This window comes from Canis lupus, chromosome 12, assembly GCF_003254725.2.
Source record: "Canis lupus dingo isolate Sandy chromosome 12, ASM325472v2, whole genome shotgun sequence".
Taxonomy (NCBI): domain Eukaryota; kingdom Metazoa; phylum Chordata; class Mammalia; order Carnivora; family Canidae; genus Canis; species Canis lupus.
The window spans coordinates 46,958,357-46,972,471 of NC_064254.1; the positions used below are offsets into that span (position 1 = coordinate 46,958,357).

General features: G+C 35.3%; 1 protein-coding gene across 3 annotated transcripts in view; it reads left to right on the forward strand.

Annotated features, from left to right (window-relative positions):
• ZNF292 (zinc finger protein 292) overlaps positions 1–10,197 on the forward strand; it is a 98,031-nt gene extending 87,834 nt beyond the window's left edge. For all 3 annotated transcript variants that reach the window (XM_025444850.3, XM_035697381.2, XM_049092339.1), the window contains one exon: positions 1,157–10,197. In XM_025444850.3, the coding sequence (XP_025300635.1) occupies positions 1,157–8,311 (7,155 nt within the window). In that variant the 3' untranslated portion in view covers positions 8,312–10,197. The remainder of the gene's footprint in view (positions 1–1,156) is intronic.
• Positions 10,198–14,115: the final 3,918 nt, after the last annotated feature.

The following is a 14,115-nucleotide window of genomic DNA, read 5'->3' on the forward strand; positions in this document are numbered from 1 at the left end:
CCTGTTGTCCTTTCTTGTCACTTTTAAAAATAGGTCTCATATCTGTTCTTGTCCATTTCCTTCTTGGTCTTTGTGCCCTTGCTTCTCCTAAAGTTAAAGCCAATTTAGTATTCTCCCCTCACTTTCCTATTGGCCTACAAATCTAAGTTGCTTTTTCAGTAAAATATTTTAATTCCTTCTTAGCCTATGGAAATACAGACCCTATCAGCATTTTTTTTCCTTTTTTTTTTTTTGCTTATTTCTTTCCTGCTTTTTGATTCTGTATAACACTCCATTTCAATGAATATGGCCACATCTTATAGCTGCCTTATTTCTTATATTTATGTTCTCTTAGTCCTTTTAAATTCCATTTTTATCTCTTCACTACATAGATCTTCAAAATTACTCTTACTTTCATTATTGGTATCTTATAATAACAGTTCAAGATGCTAATTCAAAAGGAAAAACACTGTGTCTCCTTCTACTTCTAGTTTTTAAGATGGTTCAACAATGTGGTAGGTGATTGGGCATTCAGCCAACGTATGATAGAACTAGAATCTCCCTTATAAAGGATCAAATAACTTTATTCTGTTAAAAGTGAAAATCTCCTTTCATTACTAGTCTTAGGAAATATGGGGACGTTCTCAGTTCTGTAATTGAGTGAAGAAGGTTTTTATTTCATAAGGATTGTAAATACAAACTTAGGAAATAAGATTTATGATAAGGTTGACATGTATTAATCAATTCCTGTGTACCAGACATTATACTAAACTGTATCAAATACTTTAGATATATAATATTCATTGATGCTCACAGCAGTTTTATGAAATTTAAATGCTATTTTGATCTTTATTTTGTAAGTGGGCTGCTATGAATGGTTAGAGAAGTTAATAACTTCCAAGTTTGCCTAGCTATAGTTAATGACTTTATACCCAGGTCTTATCTTAGTTCCCAATGCTTTTCTTTCTTTTTTTTTTTCCCCTATTTTTTATAGTTCATTTTACACACACATACACACCCACACAAGGCTAAGCTGTTGTGCCTTAGAAGAGACAGCATTTCATATGTTGCTGCTGCAAAATTTGAGAATAGCAAACATCAGTTTTTAAAATTAATAAATTCACAAATCTGTTGGTTAGTATAGATTAAATTAACATTTCCTATTGCTCTTTCACAGACTGAAGGGGCTGGACTTGCCACCTGTATAGAACTATGTGTAAAAGCTCTTCGTTTGGAATCTACAGAAAATACTGAAGTGAAAATATCTATTTGCAAGACCATTTCATGCTTGTTGCCTGATGATCTGGAAGTTAAACGTGCTTGTCAACTGAGTGAATTTCTTATTGAGCCTACAGTAGATGCATATTATGCTGTGGAAATGTTGTATAATCAACCAGACCAGAAATATGATGAAGAGAATCTTCCAATACCAAATTCTCTGCGCTGTGAGCTCTTACTTGTATTGAAAACTCAGTGGCCCTTTGATCCAGAATTCTGGGATTGGAAAACATTAAAACGACAATGTCTTGCATTAATGGGGGAAGAAGCATCTATTGTGTCTTCAATAGATGAACTAAATGACAGTGAAGTTTATGAGAAAGTAGTGGACTACCAAGAAGAGAGTAAAGAAACTTCTATGAATGGACTTTCTGGTGGAATTGGTGCTAATTCTGGCCTTCTTAAAGACATCTGTGATGAAAAGCAGAAGAAGAGAGAAATAAAACAATTAAGAGAGAGGGGATTTATTTCTGCTAGGTTTAGGAATTGGCAAGCCTACATGCAGTATTGTGTGCTATGTGACAAAGAATTCCTTGGTCATAGAATAGTACGACATGCTCAAAAACACTATAAAGATGGGATTTACAGTTGCCCTATATGTGCAAAGAACTTTAATTCTAAAGAAACTTTTGTCCCTCATGTCACATTGCATGTTAAACAATCTAGTAAAGAGAGACTAGCAGCTATGAAACCATTAAGAAGATTGGGGAGGCCACCTAAAATCACAACTACCAATGAGAATCAGAAGACTAATGCTGTGGCTAAGCAGGAACAGCGACCTATAAAAAAGAATAGTCTCTATTCAACAGATTTCATAGTATTTAATGACAATGATGGTTCAGATGATGAAAATGATGACAAAGATAAATCTTATGAACCAGAAGTGATCCCAGTCCAGAAACCAGTACCCGTTAATGAATTTAATTGCCCTGTAACTTTTTGTAAGAAGGGCTTTAAGTACTTTAAAAATTTAATTGCTCATGTAAAGGGGCATAAGGATAATGAAGATGCCAAGCGCTTTCTTGAAATGCAAAGCAAAAAAGTTATTTGCCAGTACTGTAGACGGCATTTTGTAAGTGTTACTCATCTTAATGATCACCTACAAATGCATTGTGGTAGTAAACCATATATCTGTATACAGATGAAATGTAAGGCTGGTTTTAATAGTTATGCAGAGCTCTTAACACACCGAAAGGAACATCAAGTCTTTAGAGCAAAGTGTATGTTTCCTAAGTGTGGCAGAATTTTTTCAGAAGCTTATTTACTGTATGATCATGAAGCACAGCATTATAATACCTATACTTGTAAGTTCACAGGTTGTGGTAAAGTTTATCGTTCTCAGAGTGAGCTAGAAAAGCATCTGGATGATCACAGTACTCCCGAAAAAGTGTTGCCTCCTGAAGACCAACTTAATTCATCTGGAGATTGTGTTCAGCCTTCTAAAGTGAATCAGGACACAGAAGTGAGCATCGAGAAAGAGAGATCTGTGCTTCCTTCAGAAAATAATATTGAAAATACCTTACCAGCAGATAAAAGTGATGCTTGGGATAAAAGCAAAACAGAATCAGCTGTGACCAAACAAGACCAGATTTCTGTATCAGAGCTCAGGCAAGCTGATGGACCATTGTCAAATGGTTTGGAAAACCCTGTGACTACTCCTCTGCTTCAGGCCAGTGAAGTAGCTGTGTCCATTAAAGTGTCCCTCAATCAGGGGATTGAGGATAACTTTGGAAAGCAAGAAAACTCCACTGTGGAAGGCACTGGTGAATCACTGGTCACAAACTTACATACACCAGTTGGAGATACCTGTAATGATTTGTGTCGTCCAGGTTTTCAAGAAAGAAAAGAACAGGATTGCTTTAATGAAGCCCAGATTACTCAGAATTCTTTAGTAAATTCAGAAACCCTCAAAATAGGTGACCTTACCCCACAAAACTTAGAAAGACAAGTGAATAACCTGATGACCTTTTCTGTGCAAAATCAGACAGGATTTCAAAACAGTTTACCAGCTTCCAAGTTTGAATGTGGAGGTAATGTTAAAACATCATCCAGTCTTTATAATTTACCTCTTAAGACATTGGAAAGTATCACATTTGTTCCACCGCAGCCCAACCCAAGTAGTTCTTTAGGAACTCCATCAGTGCCTCCAAAAGCGCCAGTTCAGAAATTCAGTTGCCAGGTCGAGGGATGTACTCGAACCTATAATTCTTCACAGAGTATTGGGAAACACATGAAGACTGCACACCCTGACCAGTATGCTGCATTTAAAATGCAGCGGAAAAGTAAAAAAGGTCAGAAATCTAACAACTTAAATACACCAAATAATGGAAAGTTTGTTTATTTTTTGCCATCACAGGTGAGCAGCTCTAACAGTGCATTTTTTACATCACAGACCAAAGCCAATGGGAATCCTACTTGTTCAAATCAGTTGCAGCATGTCTCGCCTTCCATTTTTCCAGCTCATTTAACAAGTGTGTCAACTCCACTGTTGCCCTCAGTGGAAAGTGTCATAAATCCAAATATACCTTCTCAGGATAAAAATGAACAAGGTGGTGGTATTATATGTTCCCAAATGGAAAATTTATCTACTACTACCTTGCCAGCACAAATGGAAGATCTAACCAAAACAGTTTTGCCTTTGAATATTGACAGTGGCTCAGATCCTTTCCTTCCTTTGCCTGCAGAAAGTAGTTCAATGTCTCTCTTCCCTTCACCAGCAGATAGTGGGGCTAATTCTGTTTTTTCCCAACTGGAAAATAATACAAATCATTTTTCTTCACAGATTGAAGGAAACACTAATTCCTCTTTTCTGAAGGGAGGTAATGGTGAAAATGCAGTTTTTCCTTCACAAGTCAATGTTGCAAATGATTTTAATAGCACCAGTGCCCAACAGTCTGCACCTGAAAAAGTTAAAAAAGACCGTGGGCGGGGCCCAAATGGAAAGGAAAGAAAACCCAAGCACAACAAAAGGGCTAAATGGCCTGCAATTATCAGAGATGGAAAATTTATCTGTAGCAGGTGTTACAGGGCTTTTACTAATCCCAGGTCTCTGGGTGGACACTTGTCTAAGCGATCTTACTGTAAACCACTGGATGGAGCAGAAATTGCTCAAGAACTTCTACAGAATAATGGACAGCCTTCTCTTCTTGCCAGCATGATTCTCTCCACAAATGCAGTAAATTTGCAGCAGCCACAACAGTCTACCTTCAATCCAGAAGCATGTTTTAAAGATCCATCATTCCTGCAACTTCTTGCTGCTGAAAATCGCTCATCAACATTTTTACCAAATACATTTCCTCGGACTGGTGTGACTAGCTTTAGTACCAATGTCAGTCAAGAAGGAAGTGAGATTATTAAACAGGCTTTGGAAACTGCTGGCATCCCCAGTACATTTGAGGGTGCCGAAATGCTTTCTCATGTTCCAACAGGTTGTGTTTCAGATGCAGCACAAGTAAATGCAACAGTGATGCCAAATCCAGCTGTGCCACCTCTGTTGCAGACTGTATGCCACCCAAACCCCCTGCTGACAAACCAGAATAGGACACCAAACTCCAAAACTCCCTCCATTGAGGAATGCAGCAGTTTGCCTGTTTTCCCAACAAATGACTTACTGCTGAAGACTGTTGAAAATGGTTTGTGTTCTAGTTCATTCCCTAATTCTAGTGGGCCATCACAAACTTTTACCAGTAATAGTTCACGTGTTTCAGTTATAAGTGGTCCTCAGAGCACGAGATCTAGTCATTTAAATAAAAAGGGAAACAGTGCTTCGAAGAGAAGAAAGAAAGTTGTTCCTCCCCTAATTGCACCTAATGCTTCCCAAAACTTGGTAACAAGTGACTTAACAGCAATGGGACTTATAGCAAAGAGTATTGAGATACCAACTAGTAACCTCCATTCAAATGTAATTCCAAATTGTGAGCCTCAGGGTTTGGTGGAAAACCTAACACAGAAATTAAATAATGTTGACAATCAGTTATTTATTACTGATGTGAAAGAAAACTTTAAAACCAATCTTGAGTCCCATACGGTGTTAGCTCCTTTAACATTAAAAACTGAAAATGGTGATTCCCAAATGATGGCTTTGAATTCATGCACAACTTCAATAAATTCCGATTTGCAGATTTCTGAAGATAATGTTATACAAAACTTTGAAAAGACTCTTGAAATTATTAAAAGTGCTATGAATTCTCAAATACTTGAGGTAAAAAGTGGATCTCACGGTGTTGGTGAAACATCACAGAATGCTCAAATAAATTATAACATTCAGCTTCCTTCAGTAAACACTGTGCAAAATAACAAGTTACCTGATTCTTCTCAGTTTTCCTCCTTTATAGGTGTAATGCCAGCAAAAAATAACATTCCTTCATCTGAAGTATTACATAAGGAAGATCAAATACAGGAAATTTTAGAAGGCTTGCAGAAATTAAAATTAGAAAATGACCTGTCCACTCCAGCACCCCAGTGTGTACTAATAAATACATCAGTGACACTGACTCCCACTCCTGTTAAACCAAATCCAAATGTCACAGTTGTTCAGCCAGTTTCTGAAATTATAAGCAACATTCAGTTTAGTGACAAAGTTAATAAACCCTTTGTGTGTCAAAACCAAGGCTGTAATTACAGTGCAATGACAAAGGATGCTTTATTTAAGCACTATGGTAAGATTCATCAGTACACTCCAGAGATGATTCTTGAAATTAAGAAGAATCAGTTGAAATTTGCCCCATTTAAATGTGTAGTACCTACCTGTACAAAAACATTTACAAGGAACTCTAATCTCCGGGCACACTGCCAGTTGGTCCATCATTTTACAACGGAAGAAATGGTAAAGTTAAAAATAAAAAGGCCTTATGGAAGAAAAACTCAGAGTGAAAATTTGTCATCCCCACGAATTACACAAGTAAAAAGACAGCTAACTGTGACAGAGGAAAATAAAAGGGAATTCCAACCAACTTTAGACTTGGGAGCAATAAAGGAAAATTCCCTCAGTAATGTAGCAGTGATCCCAGAAAAACAACTTCCTGAAAAAAAAAGTCCTGAAAAAACAGAAAGCTCCTTGCAAGTGATCACAGTTACTTCAGAACAATGTAATACAAATTCTCTCACAAACATACAAACCAAAGGACGGAAAATTAGAAGACATAAAAAGGAAAAGGAGGAGAAAAAACGCAAGAAGCCAGTTTCTGATTCCCTTGAGTTTCCAACAAGATACAGTCCCTACAGACCTTACCGATGTGTTCACCAGGGTTGCTTTGCCGCTTTTACTATACAGCAAAACTTAATTCTGCATTACCAGGCTGTACACAAATCAGATCTACCTGCATTTTCTGCAGAGGTTGAAGAAGAAAGTGAAGCTGGTAAAGAAAGTGAAGAAATTGAAACTAAACAGACTGTGAAAGAATTTCGGTGTCAGGTGAGTGACTGTTCCCGAATTTTCCAAGCAATTACTGGCCTGATACAACACTACATGAAACTTCATGAAATGACTCCTGAGGAAATTGAAAGTATGACTGCTTCTGTGGATGTTGGGAAATTTCCATGTGACCAGTTAGAGTGTAAATCTTCATTTACCACATATTTGAACTATGTTGTTCATCTTGAGGCAGATCATGGAATTGGGATAAGGGGAAGTAAAACTGAAGAAGATGGCATATACAAGTGTGACTGTGAAGGCTGTGACCGTATATATGCAACTCGGTCAAATCTCCTCCGACACATTTTTAATAAGCATAATGACAAGCATAAAGCTCATTTGATTCGGCCAAGAAGATTAACACCTGGTCAGGAAAATATGTCAAGCAAGGCAAACCAAGAAAAGACAAAGTCTAAATATCGGGGAACAAAACACAGATCTGGAAAGGAAGGAATCAAAATGCCTAAAACAAAACGAAAGAAAAAAAATAATTTAGAAAACAAGACTGCAAAAATTGTGCAAATTGAAGAAAATAAGCCTTATTCTCTGAAACGTGGAAAGCACGTATATTCCATAAAGGCTAGAAATGATGCCTTATCTGAGTGTACAAGCAGATTTGTAACCCAGTATCCATGTATGATAAAGGGGTGTACATCAGTTGTTACAAGTGAAAGCAATATAATTAGACATTATAAATGCCATAAATTATCAAAGGCATTTACATCACAACACCGAAATCTTCTCATTGTCTTCAAACGGTGTTGCAACTCACAATTAAAGGACACTTCTGAGCAAGAAAGTGATAAGAGTGATGTGAAAAATTCTGATGCATGTGTATCAGAGAGCAATGATAACTCTAGAACAGCTACAGTTCCACAGAAGGAAATTGAAAAAAAAGAAAAAGATGAAATGGATGAGCTAACAGAATTATTTATTACAAAATTAATAAATGAAGACAATGCAAGTGTGGAGACCCAAGCTCATACCTCTTCAAATGTAAGTAATGATTTTCAGGAAAATAACCCATGCCAGTCAGAAAAACAAAAAACAAGTAATTTGAAGAGAGTTAATAAAGAAAAAAATGTCTCCCTAAATAAAAAGAGAAAAGTTGAAAAAGCAGAACCAGCATCAACAGTTGAGTTAAGTAGTACACATAAAGAAGAAGAAACTGCTGTTGCAATTCAAACAACAGAGGAGCATCCTGCATCTTTTGACTGGAGCTCATTTAAACCAATGGGATTTGAAGTATCCTTTCTGAAGTTTCTTGAGGAGTCTGCAGTGAAGCAGAAGAAAAATTCTGATAAAGACCATCCAAATAGTGGGAACAAGAAAGGATCCCATTCAAATTCAAGAAAAAATATTGATAAGACTGCTGTGACTAGTGGAAATCATGTGTGTGCTTGTAAAGAAAGTGAAACCTTTGTACAGTTTGCCAATCCATCACAGCTTCAGTGCAGTGATAATGTAAAAATTGTTTTAGACAAGACTCTTAAAGATTGCACTGAACTTGTGTTAAAGCAACTTCAGGAAATGAAACCTACCGTCAGTCTGAAAAAACTTGAAGTACATTCAAATGATCCAGATGTGTCTGTTATGAAAGAAATTAGTATGGGTAAAGCCACAGGGAGAGGGCAGTACTGATAACTAATGTACTATAAATACATTATTTACCATTTTATTTTAAATAGGAAGCCATCAAGCATGCTAGAATTGTGAAACTTTTCATTAATTTTTGTTGTTGACATGAATTAACCTGGCCAAAAAAAAAAATGAAAAAGAAAAAAAAAAAAAAACACATGACGTTTGTCATGTAAAACTTTTTTTTTTATCCCTATGGGACTTGAACAGAATCAATATTTCAGTTATTGTAAATAATTGAGCTACACCTCAAATTTCTATCAGCCAGTTGCCCCTTCCATGAACTAAACTGAATTATCTGTGTGATTGATATGTTTCACCAAGTCACTGCTCATGTAGAACAGTACTCTTTGTTTGTAGATCTTTTTTGTATATATTTATTATTGTAAATCATTTGCTGCCACCAGCAGTATGTAAGTCTAAACTATTAAATGACACATTTATATTTGGAATTTTAATTTTTAACTAAGTGATCAAGTTTTTAAAACTGTTCTTTTATTGTTTTAAATTAAGAATTTTTTGAACTAAAAGTAGAAACTCTGCCATAGTTCATTGATTTTTACATAAAACATTTATTTACAAGATGATCTCAAAATTACTCTTCACAAAGTAGGCACATTATATCAACACCTTGCTCTGCTTTGTAAATTTATCCTCCAGGATTTTGGGATGGTATTCATGTGAAATTATAGATTCTTTAGCAGTTTCCTATAGCTACAGGTTTTTTTTTTCAGTGCTTCTAATTGGATATAGTTACTATGATTCCATGAAATATAATGGAAATGTGAATAAAGAATTTACTACATCAAAGATTTTAAACATTTGGTATTAAAAAAAAAATCCTTTGTGAATGTGATAGAAACTAGTAGTGTGGAGCAGTGTAAATATTTGAGGTGGTGATTTGTGAAGTAGCCCAGTATTGCCTTAAATAAAATCACATTTCATTTCTTGTTTTATACATGTGATCTTATAAAGTTTTTTTTTTCCATTTTCTGAGATTTATAGATTGGTGTATAGCTTTAAACTGTATAAACTTTTGTGGAAAAATTTTTTTAAACATTTTTATAAATCTTAAAATTGGTATCATCAAAGTGAGCCCATCTTGTGTTTACAAAATGCAAGAGTCCTTAACATTTATAATTACATAGATGAAACACTTTCTATAAGGAAGTTGGATGTTTTGATTTTACTGTTTATAGATGTTAGATTGTACAGATTTGTATTTTCCCACCACATCTAATGATACTTTTTTCATTAGATTGGTCTTCCAGAGCAGTATTAGTTGTTATAATTGATTATTTTGGTTATTCAGTATATAGTTAGCTCTTATAGTTTAGCTTTATTCACCATATTTATACTGTGGATTCACGGCAGAGATAGAGGTTATTTCAGGAGAGTTTATTACCTTCATTTGAAGTCCAACTAAAGTCAGTACGGGAAACAAAAGAAAACATCTTTTAAGTTTACTTTTGTTTCTATTTGCCATAGATAGCATTGATTTTTGACTTTGTGTTTGTTATAAACCAGTTGCATCCACAATATTATTAGCCTGAGATATTGACGATGTTGTAATAATATGAAAATGTGTATATTCCCTTGTGCAACATCAGATTTGCAGGAAAAATGAAGCACTTAACTGAAATTGCTGGTACTCTGAATAAATAAGCATGGTCAAGGAGTGAATTATTTTCTTTTGGAAAATATTTTTTTAAGTTTTATTAAAGTATTATAGTTTTATTTTTAGGACCTAATGGGTTATATTGAATAGTTGGTTTCACCTCCTTAAGGTTTATTACCAATATGCATAAAACTTGACACATTAAAATCCCTTCCCTTTGGTAAGCCCACTGTTATTTATTAAAATAAAAGTTGTTCTTATGGGTGATTAATACATGTTTTTTTTTCTAAATTAACAATAACTTAACTGAATAATTTTATATTAAATTTTTGTTAACAACTGAATGTTTCTGTACAGTTTTCTTGGAAGTTGACCTAGCTCTTAAAGATAGGCATTTGGCAAACCTGCCCTAAATAGTGCAGTAGCAAGTAGATTTATTTCTGCTTAATGTAGTGATGAGCCACTGTTAAGTGAAATACCATTGTATTGGGGCTTTTCTTTTGCTCATTAGCTGAAGAAAATTAACCCCTAGACATTTTTTTTAATTGTTCTCCTACATGTCAGGAGAAAGTTTGCCAACACTGAGTTAATCTTTTTTATATTCCAGGTACTGTTTGCTAAAAGTAATTATGGCAGAGTGGGCTTTTTAGCATGGAACAGAAAATATGAATTTATAGAACAGCATGTTGGTAAAATTTGATATGGAATGTAATGCCTAAGTATTAAAAAAGGAATCATAAAGTATATATTTTTCATGGTATACTTTCCCTCAATCTATTGTCTTGAGATTTTTTTTTCTTCCTACAGCCTCAATTTGCTTAAGGTTTTATCATTTAAAATGGATTTTTCTCCCTCTTCTAAACCCAAAGAATTTGGATCTACAGATCAGAACATGTTGTTCAAAATATATCATGTGAAGTGAAATGGTAATAGTTTGGGAAATCTTCAGCAATGTTAAATTGAGCATAAATTATTCTAAAGGGCTAGACAGAGTTTGGCAAGGCAATTTTTTGATCATTGGGTAATAAGCAAGCAGTTGCTATAGCTATTAAAATAAGACTACATAAATACAATAGAAAGAACAAAGGGAATGCTCTATTGCAGGGGAGGGTATTTATGAATGTCTTTATAGAAAAGAAGAGTCTTGAAAGATGAATGAATAATCTTTGGATGGCTTTAGGGGAAGGGTGAATTCTAGGTATGGAGGTATGAGGAAGCAGCATGTGCATTTGCAGTATTGCAAGTGGTCTATGAAAAGATACGGAGTTGGAGAAGCTGAAGAGGCAAATGGGCCAGATCACAAAGGGTCTTGTATGCCTTATAGTTTTCAGTTTTGATTTATTAAGTGGCTACTGAATGCATTTAAGTTCAATAGTTTGCCCAGGTACCAATTTTAGAAGATAATTGGTATTGTATAGAGGATAGATTCGATAAGTCGGAAATTAAAAGCAGAGAGACTCAAGACAAAAAATGGTAGTTGTCAGAAGAAAAGATGTTAACAGAGTTGAGAAAAAATATAAGCAGTAAGGCAAACGTTTTCAAAATATTTATTGTAGTAAGATACGACCAGGTTGGAACATCTGTGATCAGTTTTCTAAACAGCATGTTCTAGTTGGCTGTTGAAGAATCCAGTGCACATTAGTAGGTTAAGGACAAAATTATGTGCAGAGAACATGTTAACTGTTAAATGGGAATTTTTCAGACTTAACTGACAGTGAATATATGTTTTAATGTTAATACTTAGGTATGTCCTACTTAGTATTCTAAGGAGCACATTTTAGGAAACACTCCTCTAAAATGGCATTCCTTGAACCGGGGCTGATAATCAGCAGATATGTGCACCAATGCAGCTTGTATCAGCTGTTTACAAATGGTGATTTTTCGGATTATTAATTGGAATGGATAAATTGGCAAAGTTTCACACATCCTTCTATAACAGGGTTTCTGATTTTATCTTATTATCTGCCTCCCAACACTACCTACCTCTCAGTGTACAAAATGATAGTATCTGCTTTATTTTCCAGTGGTTTTGCTCATTAGAGGTGCTTCATTTCAGTGATTGCTCCTCATAAATGGGAGCCCTACATGTATCACTTCCATTTTTGGAATTCAGATTCCCTTTGGCCAGCCACAAACTTGGAATATCACCACTAAAAAATACTTCTACCTCATCACAGCTAATCAATTAATCCTACGACCTGCTCACTATTCATCAGCTCACCCTGTCCTCAAATTGTCCTACTTAGAAACTAGATCCCACTGTTACATGCACTCCTTTGTATGTATCCTAAGACCATGCCCCTCTCTCTGTGTCGTGATCTAGAACAATTTCAAAACCTGTCTGCTCTTGAGCAGTTGAATGGGAGGAAATTATTACAACAGGCAAGTTTATAATCTCAGAGACTCAAAACCACCTGGCAGTTTTTCTGCAGTTTTATTGTAGTAACTTACTTCCACAAAATTAAATGACTTGCGTGCATATTATTTTTTATTTTTTATTTATTTTTTTTTTTTACTCAGTGCTCTTTTACTCAAATTTTGCTGAGAAAATAGAAAAGTTTGATAGAAATTTTCTCCAATGGGAATTGATAAAAACCCATCTACAGATCTGCACTCTTATCAAAAATCAATACTTCTCACCTCAAAAACGTTCTATTAACTACTCTATTATTACTTTTAACTATGCTATTTTCATTACACTTTCTCCTACTAGATTCTTTTCAATGGTTTATATACGTGCCCTAGTAGCTACTATTCTTAAAACAAGGGGGTGGGGAGGGTGATTCCGTCTAACTATAATCCCTTTTATTTGGTTTCCATCATAGCTAATCTGAGTTATCAAACATTCCATTTTGCCTCATTTACTCCCACTTTAAATATCCCCACAACGGTTCTGAAATTGTTCATATCAGGATCACCATTCTTTTCCATGCTGCCATATCTGTTCATTTTTCTGCTCATTCACTGCCTTAGGGTTAATGATTTGCTCTTGGGAAATAGTCTCTTAGTTATCTCTTTATCTTTTCTGGCTGCTCCATCACTGAGTCCAACCCTAGTACCTCTCCCAATACCTGACCTCAGCTTATTGTTTGTGTGTCTCCACTCTCTCTTGGGTGATTTAGTCCATCCCCTGGAGTTCAGTATGAATGTACCTGTCATACCCAAATGTATACCTCTAAGACAAAATTTTAATAGTTCACGCTTGTAATTTCAGCTGCCTACCTCAAAGTTAAACATAACACCTCCAAGTGATCATTTCTTTCCCCACCCTGCCTTCAATCTGTTCCAGTATTCCTTATCTGGATAAGTGAAACCACTACTTAGGTTTCTCAGTCTAGGTTCTTCAACATCATCATAGTAACAAATTCACACCTTTCCCTGTGGTCACAATTATAGAGATTTTTACATTAAGCAAAAAGGAACCCACTTCTCATCCAAATCTTCATCATTTCTTGCCTAGACCACCATAACATTCTTCTTATGAGCTTTCTTCCAGAATATTCCCCACTAAACAGGTTGATCTTTTTTAAAAAATACTTTCAGTGGGTCTGAGGGGAGTGGAAGAAGAAGGGAAATCTTCACATTGCCCTCTGAATAAAATAAGGTGTGTATTTTAGTGTTTAGATGTTTAGATGCCTATCTAATTGCATCTTGTTACTCTCCTTGCCTACTGTGTTCTAGCCACGTTGATTTCTTTTGAGTTCCTCAAACCATTTGTCAAGTTGTAATTGCTTTTTATTCTGTGCCGGGAACTAATCTGGTACCTTGAACATAGAATGTATTCAGTGGTAGTAAAAATTTCTTGAATGCTTAAATGGGAAATGAAGAGAACTTGATTCTGACTCCTGGGGCTCAGAGTCTACACAATTATACTATAACTGTTAGTGCTAAGGGCATTATAAGAAAATGTAAAAGGATGAGAATTTGGTACTATGTAGTCTGTGGTAAGGGAAAGCAGTTAATAAAGACTTCTCTAAAGAAGGAGATAAGATGAGGGAAGTAAGAGAAAACTCCAGGCTGATTTTAAAAGTTCATTCTGATAAGTGTGCCAGTGGAAAATTCAAGGAGACCAGTGAAGGAGGCTGTTGAAGTTGTCCAGGGAAGAGAATACTTGAAGAGTAGTGATAGCTAAAGGAGAAAAGTGGACAGACAAGATATCTAGAGTATTTAACAAAACTTGATCATTTAT